Here is a 15,770-nt window from a genome sequence, read left to right as displayed (position 1 = left end):
TCATCTTCAGACAGAGTATCACGCACCATTGTCTGAGATGCAGATAGATCCAGTGGAATCAGATTCAAGGATTTCTCTGCTGCCAGATCCTCTAGCGTCACCTCTCTATCCATACCTACAAGAACCGAAAAATTACTGTAGTAGCTCTGTATAAAGCTATGGAGGCCAGGATTGCCAATTTCCCCAGAAACTGGAATTCAGGAACATACCTGTAGGAGGGAGACCAAAAGGAGGCATGAACCAGGAGGAAACAAAGTTTCTTTATTCATCCTCTAGCCTCCTCTGGATACGGATCAGGCCTCAGATTCGCAATAGAACACACTGGAGACAGCAAAGGACCTTGAGGGAGGACAGAAAGAAATGGAGAGAAAACTCTTTGAGATGATCCTATAGAAGTCTTAGGAGGAGGAGGTATAGACGGATCAAGAGAAAGCATAATAAATCTCCCCTGCTCTCCATTTTTCCGATTAAGATAACACAGACCTCAGAACAGGCAAAACAGGTCTGTTTCTCAAGATCTTCTGTTTCTCATTCAGATCCAAGGAATGTTCAGAAGATAAATGGTGCACATAAAGCACCAAAGTAAAAATTCTCTTCAGATCAATAGATGGACCAGAACTGGAGCAGGGGTTGAGGCTGGAGCCAAAGACTTAGATGGCAAAGGATCTCGTGAAATACTCAAATCCTTGAAACTGAAACTGGCCTTGCTTTTGGAGCCACAGAGGCCTGTCAGAATTGGATGGTTCTGACATGTAGAATCCAACTCTGCTAACAGTGGCCATCTTTTCCCAGTATTCTTCTTTGGAACGGACACAGCCAGAGCCAACGGCATGGCTCTCGATTCTGTCACAGGTGATCTTCCCATCTCCATTAATGGTACCTTTCAAAGACCTGACTGCCTGAGAAGCAGGACCCGGAGAGGGACCTGATGAGGGTTCCAATTTTGTGGAACCTTTAAAACTGCTCTACCTTGCTGGAAGAACTCAAAGGAACTGAAAATGGCCTCTTGGACGTTGGATCCCACGAATGCCTGGATCCAGAGGGTTTAGCCTCAAGTACCTCCTTAAGGAGAAGAACCTGCAAACTGTTCTGCCACTCCTTGCAAGCTCTGGGCATGAAAGTCCAGCAGATGGAACACCCTAAAGGAGAGAGTGGCCCTCTCCCAAGCAAGAAGAACTCTGATTCCAAGAAAAATAAGAAAAAGTAGAACTATAAAACTGAGGTTCTCCAACACCAGGAAGACAGCCTGGCACAAAGCACATCTCTTGAATCCCCAGCTTCTTTTTTTTATTTGATTTCACCATAATCTGGAACTGAGTTACTAACCAAACTACAAACTACGTTAAACAATTAACAAAACACAAAGAATGGATTTCATTGGCATTGGTCCTGCTTTGAGCAGGGGGTTGGACTAGATGACCTTCTGAGGTCTCTTCCAACCCTAATCTTCTATGGTTCTACGATGGGGGAAAAACAGATCTGAATGGACCAGAGAGGTTCACTTCTATCTTTGGCACATGATCAGAAGGAAGTTAGGCGGTATATGGCTCTGTGCCCCTTTTCATAGCCTTCCCTCAGAATGTTCAAAGACACTGAGTGGAGAGATAGCAGGGGGCATGAGAGTGCTCTAACTGGAAACTACTTGGAGCAGGTTCTACCGTTAGGCATCACTAGGCGGTGTAATACCCCACAAGTGGGAATATGCAGAGATAGTCTAAGAAGAAAGGGAGATTTCTGGTTTCAGCTAGATTAACAGTGTCCCCAAACAAAAGACAACTCCTCTTCTGACAGGTAAGAAAGTAGTACCAATAACCAGAATCAGTAAAAAAAAAAAAAAAAAAAAAGATGTTAGGCTTTTAGCTTTCTTTAATACAGTATGTTGGGGATAACGTCAACTACTAAATTAGCTCAATTATAAGAAAAATATTTCTAAGATATAAAGAAAACTAGTATTAAAATTAATACTTTAGCAGTTTCTCCAGCCACCAATGGACAAAGAGAAGTCCATAAGTAGCAACTCTACTCAAGGCAGTAAAAAGGATTAAACTGTGATTATATAGGCACAGGAGTTTTTCCTGAACTGGATCTGTTTCTTCCATCCCACTACTTTCAGGCAGAAGTCTACTGGCAGAAGAACCCATCACTTTCTGCAAACAAGCCATGTTCTGCAGCAACATCTCTAAATTATGATGCAAGGGAAAAGGACATTTTACCCCTTTCAGGTCTGTCTACTCCACACTTCGGGATCTGGAGACCATTAACTATAATCTTAGCTCAGATAGTATCGAATAATTAAGGACTAGATTGGAATATCCTTACTCACACAGTATTATTTTACTGTACAAGCAGTCCCAATGACCTCAGTGAGCCTACTCATCGTGTAAGGTTCTATATTCAAAACAAAGAAAGGCATCATTCTTGTCCCAAAATAGGATCTCCTCTTTATTAATACATAGCACTAAAGCTCAGCTACTGAGTCAACAGCTTCGTTTTAACTATTGAAAAGCAAGCTTTTCTAGTATACACACTATCAGGTGAACGTGGCATTTTTGTTATATTTACAGCTGATGCTGAAAAGCAAGACCCCCTCAGAGACACTATTTACATAATTAAAAAAAAAAAAAGAAGATAATACTTCATTTTATACACAAAGCAAGTCACACCACACAAGAGAATCTAAATGCAATCTCGTGTGTTGTATTGCAGCTCATTCCATACTAACTGCATCCAATACACATGGATTGGCTAAAAGAACCTACACTTTGTGTAGGCTGAAAACATGTAAATCAAAAATTAACTGAAGCCATCATGAGAAATTTGTTAGTTTATTCTCCACACTACCAACCCTAAAATCTCCTTTATAAATGGAAAATGTAAGGGTTTTTTTTTCTAGTTTGAAAACATTTCACTATGTGCCTTGCCCAATTATCTGCAGATGTTCTATGCCTAGAGTCCAGTCATCAGATGCAGCTTCAAAAACAAAGGCCAGTTGGCTTCACGCCATTCCACCAATTGAAATGAAAGTTTTCCTAAATGCAAATACGTATCTTGCCATGTTTAGGATTAGATCATGGGCCAAACCAATTATTTTATGTTTAACATACGAGACTCAAAAACAAAGAACACAATTGGAAGGTGAAACAAGGAGAAAACAGGGTTACTCACCGTGGAGTAGTAACTGTTGCCTTTTCTGTGTGCAGCTCCCCCAGGAGAGCTGGGTAGTTTCCTGGAGATGCCAAGAGAGGTTAGCTAGCCCTGCCCCTCATTGTATGACAGCACAACCTTACACATTCAAAAGAACTGGTCCTTTCTCATCCCTGACCTTCAGAATGTCTTGAGTGAAAAAGATACTAAAGAAGCTCGTACAACAGTTGTGGCAAAGAGGGAGGAGCGATACATGTCCTAATCAAGCTGTATTTAAGAAGAATGGGGTCTCAGTGAGTAACCCTGTTTTTTGCTTTCCCAAAAGAGCTGCTTAGAGCTACCATAGTAGTACTTAGGCTGTGGAAATGGGAAGCTAGAGAGGAGCACAATTGAACAGCAGACAAAGTTGTCTTAACCCTTTAGCACTTGAGAGCATGATAAGTAGACTGTATTGGAAAATTCTGATTTATAGCACCATGAGATTCATTACATAAAAAAGGAAATTAAGTCATATATAATCCCTAACAATGTTACAAAGACCCCATGAGCATAATAGGAGATTGTGTATGTAGAAATGTTATGTACACAAATATTGTGTGAGGATAACCATCACACAAAATGTTATATTTCTGCAACCAGGGTATAAACCACACACCACTGAAGATTTTGACTCACTCTTCAGGACCCTAACTCACCAGCACGACAGAGATCCTAAACCCCTCAGGATTTTGCACTCAGCCACAATACTCCTGTGCTAGATGGGGTGAAAGCTGTCCAAACCACCTCCTTCCATCTTCTACCTGGACTGGAGTAGAACTCACAAGTCACCCCAGTCCATCAAAGTCAGATCAGTAACTATTTTTTTTCTCTTACATTAAAAGATGAAGAAATATGAATCGTCAAAGAGCATTTCTGAAACACTAATTTACCAGATACAAAGAACATTTCAGAGGGAGAAAATAGCACACACTTGTTTAGGCCAACGATTCATGAAATCTACTACTCTGCCTCTAACACTGGCCTATATCTGGCACTTCAGATGAAGAATGGAAAATCCCTCCCTCCTGCAAAAAAGTAGGTTTCAGACAAAGGAGAAAGAAAGATGCCTTCCTGTACCCACAGCAATCTGCTTACAGCCTGAAGCCACGTACTTTTATCTCAGCCAGCACAACTTCATCTGGTGGCCATTAATTTATCTACCTTCTTTTTAGACACAGCTACAGTATTCAACTCTGAAATCCTGCAGTCACGCATTCTACATGGCAAAACGATATGCATTAAGCAGCGGTTAATTTCCTTTTATTTATTTTATATTTACCTGTCAGTAATTTTTTCAAACATAATCTGCTCTTGTATGAGACAGATTGTGCAGTAATAGCGTAGGCACTTAAAATGGAGTACCCAGTGTTTTGTTTTTACTTAGGAAGGGATTTCAAACATGCCTAAGTGACTTAAATCAGGTGAAAGTCAATGGGAGCTACGTCATAGAAGGTGCCTTTCAAAATTCCATTCTTAAAATATAAGCAAAGGAATTACCTAGTTTTAGAAAAGCAAGTTTCGGAAAGCGAGAGTATTATAAGACCTAAACCATAAAAGCCCAAGACCACTTACTAGGTGAGGCACCCTCTTCAAGCAGCAGATACCCAACTCACAAATCAACTGATGCTCCAAGCTACATGATGGCATTGGTGGACTTTTAAAAAAAACAAACAAACTGTGTAGTTGAAAGACAGGTGCTACTACAGTCATTAAAGGATAACAAGGGATAAAATAAGACAAAAACTGATGAAGTAATTAGACATGAAAAAAAGACTACAGACTGAGTCTATGAAATCAGAGGAACACTTAATACACCTGAATATTACTCCTGAGTGTTAAGAGTATAGTTTAAAGTCACTGGGGTGCTTCTATTAACTTGACATTGAGAAAAATAAAACCAGAAACAGAACTAGACAAAAATCTCACAGCAAATTAAGATTACTGAAAATGGGTCAAAACAGTTTTCTCACAGAAAACATTTCAAAATACAAAACTCATTTCTAGAAAGACATGACTTGCAATAACTATAAAAAACAGTTTTTAAAGAAACATCTTTTAAACAAGCTAGGATGTTGGTATAATAGAGAGTTTCACCCAAAAAGAAGCAAAAAGGAATTATGTGTTCATAGGGTCCATGGTAACTCATTCTCATAGGACAGCTACTGGGGAAGAGTACTCCTAAAGCAAGGGAACCGAGAATAGGAATCAATCCTAAACATTTACAATGCGAAAGGAAAGTCTTATCTGTCCAGCCGAGTAAAATATTAATTTGAAAACCAAGACAAGTGAATTTATTAAGCCCTAAACCAATTTTTCTTTGTAAAAAAGGTTAAGCAGAACTGCTTACAAGTGTTATTTTAAAGATATCAGTCTTCTAGATAACTACTATTTTTGTACAACAGAGAATTAAAAGTTCATAGTAAGAAAAATTTCTCACATGTAAAACCTGGCAACTGTATATGAAAATAAAGGTTAACTATAACGGGCAATGCTGACCTTATTGCAAATGGCTGCTCCTTCTGTTACAGAGCCTATGACATTTTTATCTGGATGGATGATTTATAATTTTATAGTTTTATAGATGGTTTAGTTTTCCATTTTTTACCTTTATTTAATCTAAAAACTTACCCTCAGTGTTACAAAAAAGATAAGGTCTAATTGTGTAAATTAGACCTTATCTTTTTTGTAACACTGATGGTTAGAAATATGACATTGAATTATATTAATGAAATTTAAGAAAGCATGGCTCAAATTAATTAGCAATACAATAAGAACTTAAGAACGGCCATTCTGGGTCAGATCAATGGTCCATCTAGCCCAGTATCCTGCCTTCCGACCGTGGACAATGCCAGGTGCTTCAGAAGGAATGAACAGAACATGTAATCATCAAGTGATCCATACCCAATAGAAAAGGTAATTGGAATGTAGAAAATAAATTTATTTGCTTAATATAGACCCAGAACAAAGGGAACACATTTGTGAAAATCACAGAGATATTAGTGTAGATAAGGGATTGAAGATACCTTCACAAGATTATAAAACTGTATTAGCAAATAGGCACAACATGAAAAAAGTGTGTCAACCACAAAGTAAATACCTATAATTGACCCCTAATGTATTGTAGAGAGATGTTAAAATAATACTATAACCTAGGTGTGTCCACCAGGCAAATGAGTAATTATTTCTGGTATGTTTGCTAGAGTCACACTTGAGGGTCGACATTAAATCTTAGTCAAGGTTGTTGGAGAAATTAAATGCAATTACTGCTGAAATAAAACAGACCTTCAGCAATTACTGCGGAAATAAAACAGACCTTTAGACAAACTTTTCTTTGTCTCCAAACAAGCTGAACCCCTAAAATCCCCAGGTACCATAGGTCCTCATTAGAAGATATCTGATAAGAAGTAAATTAAGCAATATAAGATTCTTGGTGAAGTCTTCAAGTTTTCTGAGTTAGGTACCATCAGCCTAAGTGCCCCTTTTCTCATTTTTGCAGCGTAAAAGCCAATAGACCAAAGATAGGTTTCTAACAGTAGTATTATCATTTAATTGACAGACTTTCCTTTTGTACCTACCTAAAGTTCAGATACTACCTACAGTTCTGAACAGAGAACTATGGGTTAAATTTTATGAAATATCCAAGTTAAAATAGTTATAAAGTTTAATTGCAGTTAATGTTATTGTTTAAACATTGTATCAAAGTTGTTTAGTATTAGTAAGCTGTTACTGTGCATATACATGCTCATAAGTACAGAAGAAACATATTTTAATAATTAAGTATTAAATATTACAAATATTCATCAAGTTGTTTATTGTATTAATCTTGGTTAATGCAAAAGCGTTTGATTTGAAATGGAAGTGAATATTTTAATGTTTGGAATTGAAATGCTGATTTGATAATGAACCCTGGAAGTTGTTTTCTGTAGAACAAAATTGGGGATAAAGTTTCCAATACTTGAAGCTGGAATAAACTCACCTTGCATTAAAGTTAGCTTTAAGTAAACAAAAAATAAACTGAAGCTTCAAGATCAAAGGAATTTAAGAGTATTGTACATATACACACAACAGATTACAGATTTATAACTGTTAAATGTTACAAACATTGACAGAAAAGAGAATTAGATGATTTAGAATAATTCTGCTGGTACTGTATTTTCAATTAATATCAAGAATCATGAAATTATAATAAGGATTAAAGAATCGGCTGAAAGACAAAAGCAGCCTCACTTGAAGATCAGAACATGAGCAAAGAGTTGTGTTTGTCTGGATCCAGACAGCAGCTACCCACTTCCTATAAAAGCAGTCCTGAAAGGTAACCTTCCTCTCACTGAAAGAGGAATATTTTTAACCAAGTGGTACTAGTCCCAAATCCTAACCAAAACTACCTTGAGAAAGAGAAACTTTCCTGAAGATTGAAGACACCAACACACAAGCAAGCAAGCCTGTCTTATTCTACCTAAGCAAAACAATATTTGTCACTCAAATTTCATAGGTAAGCCCTGTACACCAAGGGAGGGCAGGATATTGGCTCAGGAGACAGAAGGTACTACTTTTCTAAATGGTTAGAAAAATTGGAATTAATACCTTTGTTCCATAAACCAGGCCACTGTGCTGATTAGGTCTAAATTCTAGAGGGAATAGACTTAATAACCCAAGCAACTTCCATAGTTCCAGATAAGGAAAGAAAAGTTGTACTAAATACAAGAAAGAAAAAATTGTATTTAATAGTGTTAAGATCAGAAAACGTTTACTAGGATGTGATTTCTACTTAAAATTTAGGTTGATGTAACTACAGTACTCGGGGGCTGGATTTTTCCAACCTAATCCCCAGCGTAGATACAGCTGAGTTGAAAGAAGAATGCTTCTGTCAACCTATCTACCATCGCTCAGGGAGGTGGTTTTCCTACAGCAATGGAAAAAACCCTTCCTTTGCGTAGACTGAGCCTGTATCGGGGGTAATCCCAGCATAGGTACTGTGCCATAGCTATGACTCTATAGTCCCCATAGTATAGACATGGCCTAGGACAGAAATATAACTGAGTCAGAGGTTCTGAGAGTTAAGTTTTTCTATGCATTACTTAATTGCTGTTTTAACAAACACTGTATTTCAGCGCAGAACCTGCTCATCTTTGGTGTGTTTCAAGACCAAGTTGGCTACCATTGAGCTCTTAAAGTTGGTTAATTGCTTAGAATAACATTAATATAAAGTTCATAGTCATTTTGATGTATGTTACATACTTTTAAATTGTGACTTGCAGTGTTATATGTGTGCTGTTTGGTTATATTGCTTTTTGTTTTCTTGTTAAACTGGTTTGGAATGCCAATGAGTTATTTGCGTCATTGACCATTAATGCCCTTTTGTTTTAACACACTGATATAACTGAATATTAATATTTTTACTTTTGAAACATGTTTAATTACATAGTGTGGAACCTATGTGGTGTAACCTAAGAGTTATTGGTATCCATTTGGTCTTGTATTGTAATCTCTTTTGACTACTGCATTTAGTTTTAGAAAGTTTAAGTGATTTTAAGAGTTACTATACTGAACTTTCTTCAGTTTACTACTGTTTGTGATACTGATTTTCAATCACTGTGTTAAATTTTGCTTGTAACATTTGACTGTCAATTGTTTAAATGAATGTTTTTAATCAATTTTTCGATTTCTTTTTTTTATGTAACTATTTACCTTCTATACTGTGTAAACCATTTGCATATTCTTTACCATTTAGTTAATTTTAAAGGGTCTTTTTTTCCCTCAATAAATAAGCCTTATTTCAAAATCACATTTCTTTGTTCATTTGGTTGGCACCTTCTAATCCAATGTGGGACCAATCTCTTTCTGGGAGAGTAGCAAATTGATGATCAGATAGCTCCATCTGCAGATTTTCTTTTCCTTGAACTAGTCCGAAGAGTAAGTTGGTTAATACTTTTATTTAATCATTCATTGTTTGTCCCAATTGTCAACTTTGATAATTTTTGGTAATTTTAATTTTAAAACTACCCGGTACTCAATATTTTCAAAACCGCCACTTTAACCTCCACACTATACTTGTTTTTTCGCACCAGCGTAGCTACATCAACTTAGTTACCTTGACGCTGAACTAGTGCAAACCTCTAATGTAGACAAGGTATGCCAGCAAAAGAGTGGTCTGCAATAGTACATTACTCTGATTCAAACCCTAGTAAGGTGCACCACGCCAAATCACTTATTACACCAGTGTAGTACCTCTTCACTATAGGTCCGCATCAGCTCAGCCATACTGGCACAGAGAATCTCAGGGTGTAGACAAGCTCTTGAAAGCACTGTAGACAATATTTTTATTCTCTCTGTAAAAGCCATGCACAACTATGGATCTGTATTAAATATTAGGCAGCCTGGGACAGGAGCTTAAGTTTAGGATGATGGCCATGCATGTGCTCACCTAAATACGTACGTTTTGTGTTGAAGGACTTCTGAACACTGTGATATTACAATAAGGAATCCACTAAGCCAGTTCGTGTATTTAAAAGCATCTTTACAAAAACTTACTCCAAAGTTTTCAAATATCAGTGCTGCAAACAAACAGTCACTGAAATTTGTATGAAGAACCTACAATATGTGGCCTGATCTTCAAAGCTAGTGAAAGGAGCTGAGAGTGCTTAGCATTGCTGGAGGGGGAGGGGGGGAAATAAATAAATAAAAAAATCAGGCCACTTCTTTTGGTCCCTCTATCTTGACACATCCAAGTTTGAAACCTGAAAATTACTTATAGCCTCCGTGACTACACGCTTTCCAGCATATTCTAACAATGTGGTCGAGAATATTATGTAAAAAACAAACAATGAACTCAATTCAATTATGACAATGAACTTTTCACTGTTCTTGGCAGTTAGCCTAATGTAAGAGTCTTCCTGCACCCAATCCAGATGCAGAATTGCAAGGAGAACACGGGCCAGAAGAGACAGCATCGATACAATCTAGCGTGCAGAGCTGTAGGTTGCCTCAGCTATTCAGATCATTCTCCTCTCTAAAGGAACTAGACCCTAAAGATGTTACATCTCCAAACTCTGTTGTCTGGTTTTTGTTTTGAGTTCCTTTTTTGGTAGGACCTGTTATTCACATACAATATCCTAGTATACAAGAATGCATACAACGTAAAAAAAAACAGGCATAGAAATGAAAGCTTATTATTATTATTTATTAACTTTATGTTCATTCTGGTATACTGCAATACTCTGAGTCAGGCAGTCCTAGCTCTCCGGAGGTTAGTTTGCCTGTAGGACAGACCATTTATCTTTATTAAATCCTACTTTCGCTGCAGAAAAACTTTATTTTAGCTCTTCATGTCTTTTTCTTCTCGGAACAGAAAAAATTATTTTGACATGAAATTAAAATGATTCCTGTATTTCTATCAGTCTTCTTCCTTCCCCAGAAGCCAGAATCACATTTAGGATACTAGTGCACAGCATCAATCACTCAGCTTTTATAAAGCTATTAATTAAAGTTAAGGGGAGAATTATATGGGGTATTTAGATAAAGGAAAGGCTGTTTTTGGATGGCAGTCTTCAAGAGCTTTAAGTTAAGCCTTGAAAAGAGATGATTGAGAATTATCTTAATCATGGTTTTAAAAAGACTTGATGGGATCATACAAGGATCTAGGGATAAAATCTGTTCACATGACAAGGCAAAGGTGTCACCTGAGGTCATCAGTTAAACTAAAGGAAAAAAGATTTAGATGAAATATCAAAAGCAGTCTCTTCGTAAGGATCATCAATATGTGAAATAGGCTGCCAAAAGAGAGAGATAGCATGAAGGAATTTGAGACTTGACAGATATACAGAATAAACTAGTTACATTTACTGAGGTGTAAAATTCAGACACTGTGATGCAGAGAAATCTGTGATATTTGATTTCGGAGGCCACTGTTTTATACACATACACACAGAGTTTAAAAACTTATATATTAGTTAACAATGCACATCTGTTAAGCCAGAACAGAAAAGGCAAAGCTTCCAAAAATATTGCAACAGTAATTTAAAATTTCACTGGCAGGCCAAGCCTCATCTGATTTGAAAGAGACAAAAAAGCAAATATCTGATAAGAATAAAGTCTCCCAGCAGGAACTTACAGCTATTGCCTGTGACAGAATGCAGGGAGTTAACAGGTGAGTCTGCGCTCCCATCACTCTGACACAAATTAGCTTCCCCTCAGAGGGCTGATTGGGGCACCAAAATGTACTTAGTTAAATCAGGATAGCAGGCTGGGAGAGCTAAAGGATTAATTAGCCCCTCAGCTGAGGGCTGATAAAAAGGCAACAGGAAGGAAGTGTAAGGGGAAGAGCAGGGCTAGCTGAGCCCAGACTCAGAGAGACCTCCAGGAAAGGAGACCTCTAATCCTCATAGGCCCAGGGAGAAGCACTGAGGATACCAGGGCCATTGTGCATAATTACTGCTACACAAAACTGTAAAGGTCTTGGTGGAGGGATCTGAAATAAACAGCATGGTGTGGATATTCAACCAGGGGGACAGAGAACTGCCCTGTTACATTGGCCAACAGTACTAATTCCAAATCAGGAGAGACTAAACGATCAACTGCAATGTAAAGCCAAAAAGCAGTCTTTGTCTATTTTCTGACCAGCCAGTGTTGGCCGCAACTCACTAAAGAGTCTACTGAGGATCTTACCACCTAATAAAAGAAACTTCCACTTTGATGGTGAATCAAATTAAAGCTTCAACTCTAGAAAACACAGCAGGGCCTAGGGATTGGGTGGAAGAGACAGTGAACAACTGCTCAACTGAATTTATTTTTTATAAATTTATGTGACCACAGATAAAGAAGTTCCACTCCTGTGGCTATTTGACATCTTGTGGACTAGATTGTGCCTAGTTGTATCCTAGGGGGAATAGTGGGGGAACCATTTAATGGGTTTTTCTTCCTCTTTCGTGACCCTGTGCAAAAGGCAGCCTCAAACTCAGTCTCTGCACTCCTGGCAAGTGTCTAGTACTGAAGCACCCCAAGGAGGGAAGGCAGCAACAGGGTGTGGTGGGAGTCACGGCCCCACTATCCTCCCACACTGGCCAATAGAATAGCACCAGGACAATTCCACACCTTCCCAAAGGGTTCTGTAGCTCCCACTCTGGCATGGACTCCCACTCCCAGAGGCTGCGGTTTGCGTGAAGCACCTCAGTGCTCACTTTGCAGCCCAGTGCAAGCTCCAGGTATAAAAGCCAGAATAGAGCCCTACATGTTGTAAAGAGTTCTTCAGCCTCTTGTGACAATAGAAGGAACACATTTTAATGCATAGTTATATTTAAATTTCCATATTTCAACATTTTTCAAAAGAGGAAATGATCCCAACCATAGCACAATGAACAGATTTTAAGCCTGAACTACTAACATGCAACAGGAATAAATTCCTTTACTTTCACAATTATAATTTACTGTAGTAGAGAATATATATTTTCTGAAGTCCACAGTATACAGGTAGCCAGGTTCACTTCTGGTCTTACATGGGTATTCAGAAACATAATCGGAATGGAACTAATCTGCTCTTTTAATGTAACAAAAGACCTCAAAATTCAATTTCTGACCTTTTCTAAAGTTACTATCCCATTATAAAGACCAGGGGAAGCTCAGAGCCCTGATGGCTTTATTCTTTCGGGTTGTCTGGTAAGAATCTGAACAAGACAGCAGTACACTGGCTTATATTGTACGTGTTCTCTTTGTGATAAGGCAAGATACAAATATTTTAAATGAAAGTCTGCATACTGAACAATTAAGTAATTTTGACACAAGGGAAACAGCTTGTTTGATCCAGTGCATGTGTGCATGGGACGGCGGGGGTGGGGGGGTGGGGAAAGAGTCACAACCTGAGAGCCAGCAGATCTGTTCTCTATTCCTGACTCTACCACTGTCTCACTATATAATTTTGAACAAGTTACTTAACCTCTCTGTGCTTCAGTTTCCTCATATGTATAATGGTGACAATGATACAATGCTGACTACCTACCTTCGTAAAGCATATTAACATCTATGCATGAAAAAGCATATTAACATCTATGCATGAAAAGTGTACATGTTAAGTATTATTTCACATCTTAAATATCTAAGTATTTCTATAACCACAAACCTGAAACCATGCATTTTCCTTAGTGCCATTAGATAAGTTTGGTTTTCAAAGAACTGACACACACACACAAAAATCTGTCTTAGAATTCACTGTGCAATAATAAAAAGAAGAATAGGAGTACTAAATTAAATATTATAATGTTTAAAAGTATAGTACTAAAAATATATTACTAACAATATTTTAATACCTTATTCATAAACTACATATAAACAGAGCTTACTTACAGGTGAGCTATCCTCTCTCCTTTCAGAGGAGGTAGAATGTTCCCCGAACCAATTAGGCAGTTGTGCACTATAGTGAGACACTGCTGTACATCATCTCTGGAAGTCAAAAAAGTTAACATTTAAGTCAAAAATTTCAATGATAGAAAATAAGTGAAGATTATTTTTTTTCTTTTTATCAATTTTTTTTAATAAAGATGTTTTTTCTTGGGTAATCTTAGCAGCTTCTTCCCACTAGAGGTGCTCTGCAGGCAAGTCAAGCATTTCTGATCCTCTAATTCATTAATCTTAAAGACCATTTCATAAAATCCTTTCATGAAGCACCTCCTTTCACACAGCTCTAACCCTCAACAGTTTAGTTTTCTGAATTATTTATTTTGCACACCATCCTGAAATAGTGAAATAGGGAAATCATCTGCAGCACGAGATGAAGAGTCTAATTTAATGCACAGATAACACTGATTTTTCCAAACCCCAAAGATTATCTGAAAATTTTTATTTCCTTCATTACATAAAATGTTCTAGTGTTAAGCGGATCATTTTCCCAGGAAGATTCTTTTTTTAACAGTGTTAATGTTTTGCTATCTCTGTGCTACTGTAGATTTTGAAGAGCAAAATAACTTTTTCCTAACTATTGGTAATGAGTGGCCTCCTAAAATCAAAACTTAGACCGCTTCCATCATATAGGGGGGACCTGTGTATTATATTGAAAATTTACATTAGTTACAAAGTTAGTCCTCTGTCCTTTTATTAAAAAGCCTTGTGATGAGCAGAGTTTATACATTTTAAAATAATTCCTGGCACTGTTTTTTGAATTCCTAACTAATTTTTTGGGGGAAGTGCTCCTTGATTACAAAATCCTTAGCTATTATGCATTAGATGTGAAGAATCCTTAATATTTTTAAACACTGATGTCTACATTTGAATTTTTCATTCATCTTCACCTGTATGACTTCATTATAAAGTGACTGGAAATATTTATATTAAGGAAATTTACTCCTGACTGATTTTTGTATATGGCTTAAGCATAAACTGCTAAGTATGTGCTTTTATTTCCAGGACTAATATCCACAAAAATGTTGATTTCTAGTTCTCAGATAATGGAGTCAAACTATTGGAGTTGGCAACTTCTGGAGAAAAAGGAACTCAAGCACTAACAAATTTCAAACATCTCTGTACTTGGGTACACAGCACTCATCTAGGATTCATCCCTAACCCTTATCTACCAGCCAACCGCAATACCACTAATGGCCTGTATTAGGTCTCTTGACCTGTTTTCCTCTCATTTTCTAGTTCAAGCTCTTGAATTTACTTCCCTGCTACTGCTTTTTTTCCCCCCCAATATTTATTTTTTTAATATTGTGAGAAAGCCTATATACCCTGACCAAGACAGAGATCTCATCATGCTACACACTATATAAACAAATTTAGAGACGGTCCCTGCCCTGAAAAGCTTAAATATAAATAGAAAAGACAGACACAGGGCAAGAAAAAAGGATATATAACCAGAGAAATGGGTTGTAAATTCCACTCTGGTTGGCTCCTTTTTAAAATATATTTTTGGCTGGATTTCTGTAGAGAGATGATTGACAGGAGCAGGTAAGAGGTTGTCATGGATATATGAAAATGTGGGAACCTGCTCACCGGGACACAGAGAGCTGGAGGGGCCCCACATGTCTGTCTTCATGAAGGACACCACTAAAAACTTAGTGCTTACCTTGATCAGATAATACTACTTATGAGTTATAAAACAACAGGTCCATGTACTTTAGTCTTTTAGGAAGAAGCAAAGACCTCTATATTCAAGGACTTTTACATTCTGATGTTTCTGATTATAGTTCAAAAGAATCTGTCACATATTTAAAGAAAGGGGCATCCACCAAAATGCCCAGAGTTTTCAGATGGAGGTTCCGGGGGTCACAAACAGGGGTTCATAAGGGCTAGTGGGGGAGGACAGACTGGGGCAAGGACTGCATGGGAGTGGAGGTCCAGGGACGGGGCGGCAGGGTGGAGACAACATGGGAGGGGGAGGGTGTGCAGGGCCACATGGGGGAAGGCAAGGGGCTGAGTGGGGGCACAGAGATACATGTGGATGGGGGAAGGGGGCTGGCTGAGGGGATGCAGGACCACATTGGGATGGGGAGTGGGTGTCTGAGTGGGGGTGGAGGGACACACAGGGACTAGGAGTGCAAGGACACATGGAAACAGGGGCAGATATAGCTGACTGAATGGGAAAGGCTAAGGGTCAGCCAGGG

At 38.0% G+C, this 15,770-nt stretch overlaps 1 protein-coding gene across 3 annotated transcripts in view; it reads right to left on the bottom strand.

Moving 5' to 3' along the window:
* The window catches only part of PSME4 (proteasome activator subunit 4), a 212,390-nt gene that overhangs the window by 114,588 nt on the left and 82,032 nt on the right, over nucleotides 1-15,770 (bottom strand). For all 3 annotated transcript variants that reach the window (XM_075127153.1, XM_075127152.1, XM_048842866.2), the window contains one exon: nucleotides 13,519-13,614. In XM_075127153.1, coding sequence (XP_074983254.1) covers nucleotides 13,519-13,614 — 96 coding nt within the window. The remainder of the gene's footprint in view (nucleotides 1-13,518; nucleotides 13,615-15,770) is intronic.

Source organism: Caretta caretta, chromosome 3 (assembly GCF_965140235.1).
Source record: "Caretta caretta isolate rCarCar2 chromosome 3, rCarCar1.hap1, whole genome shotgun sequence".
Classification (NCBI taxonomy): Eukaryota; Metazoa; Chordata; order Testudines; family Cheloniidae; genus Caretta; species Caretta caretta.
This window is presented reverse-complemented; position numbering and strand designations above follow the sequence as displayed.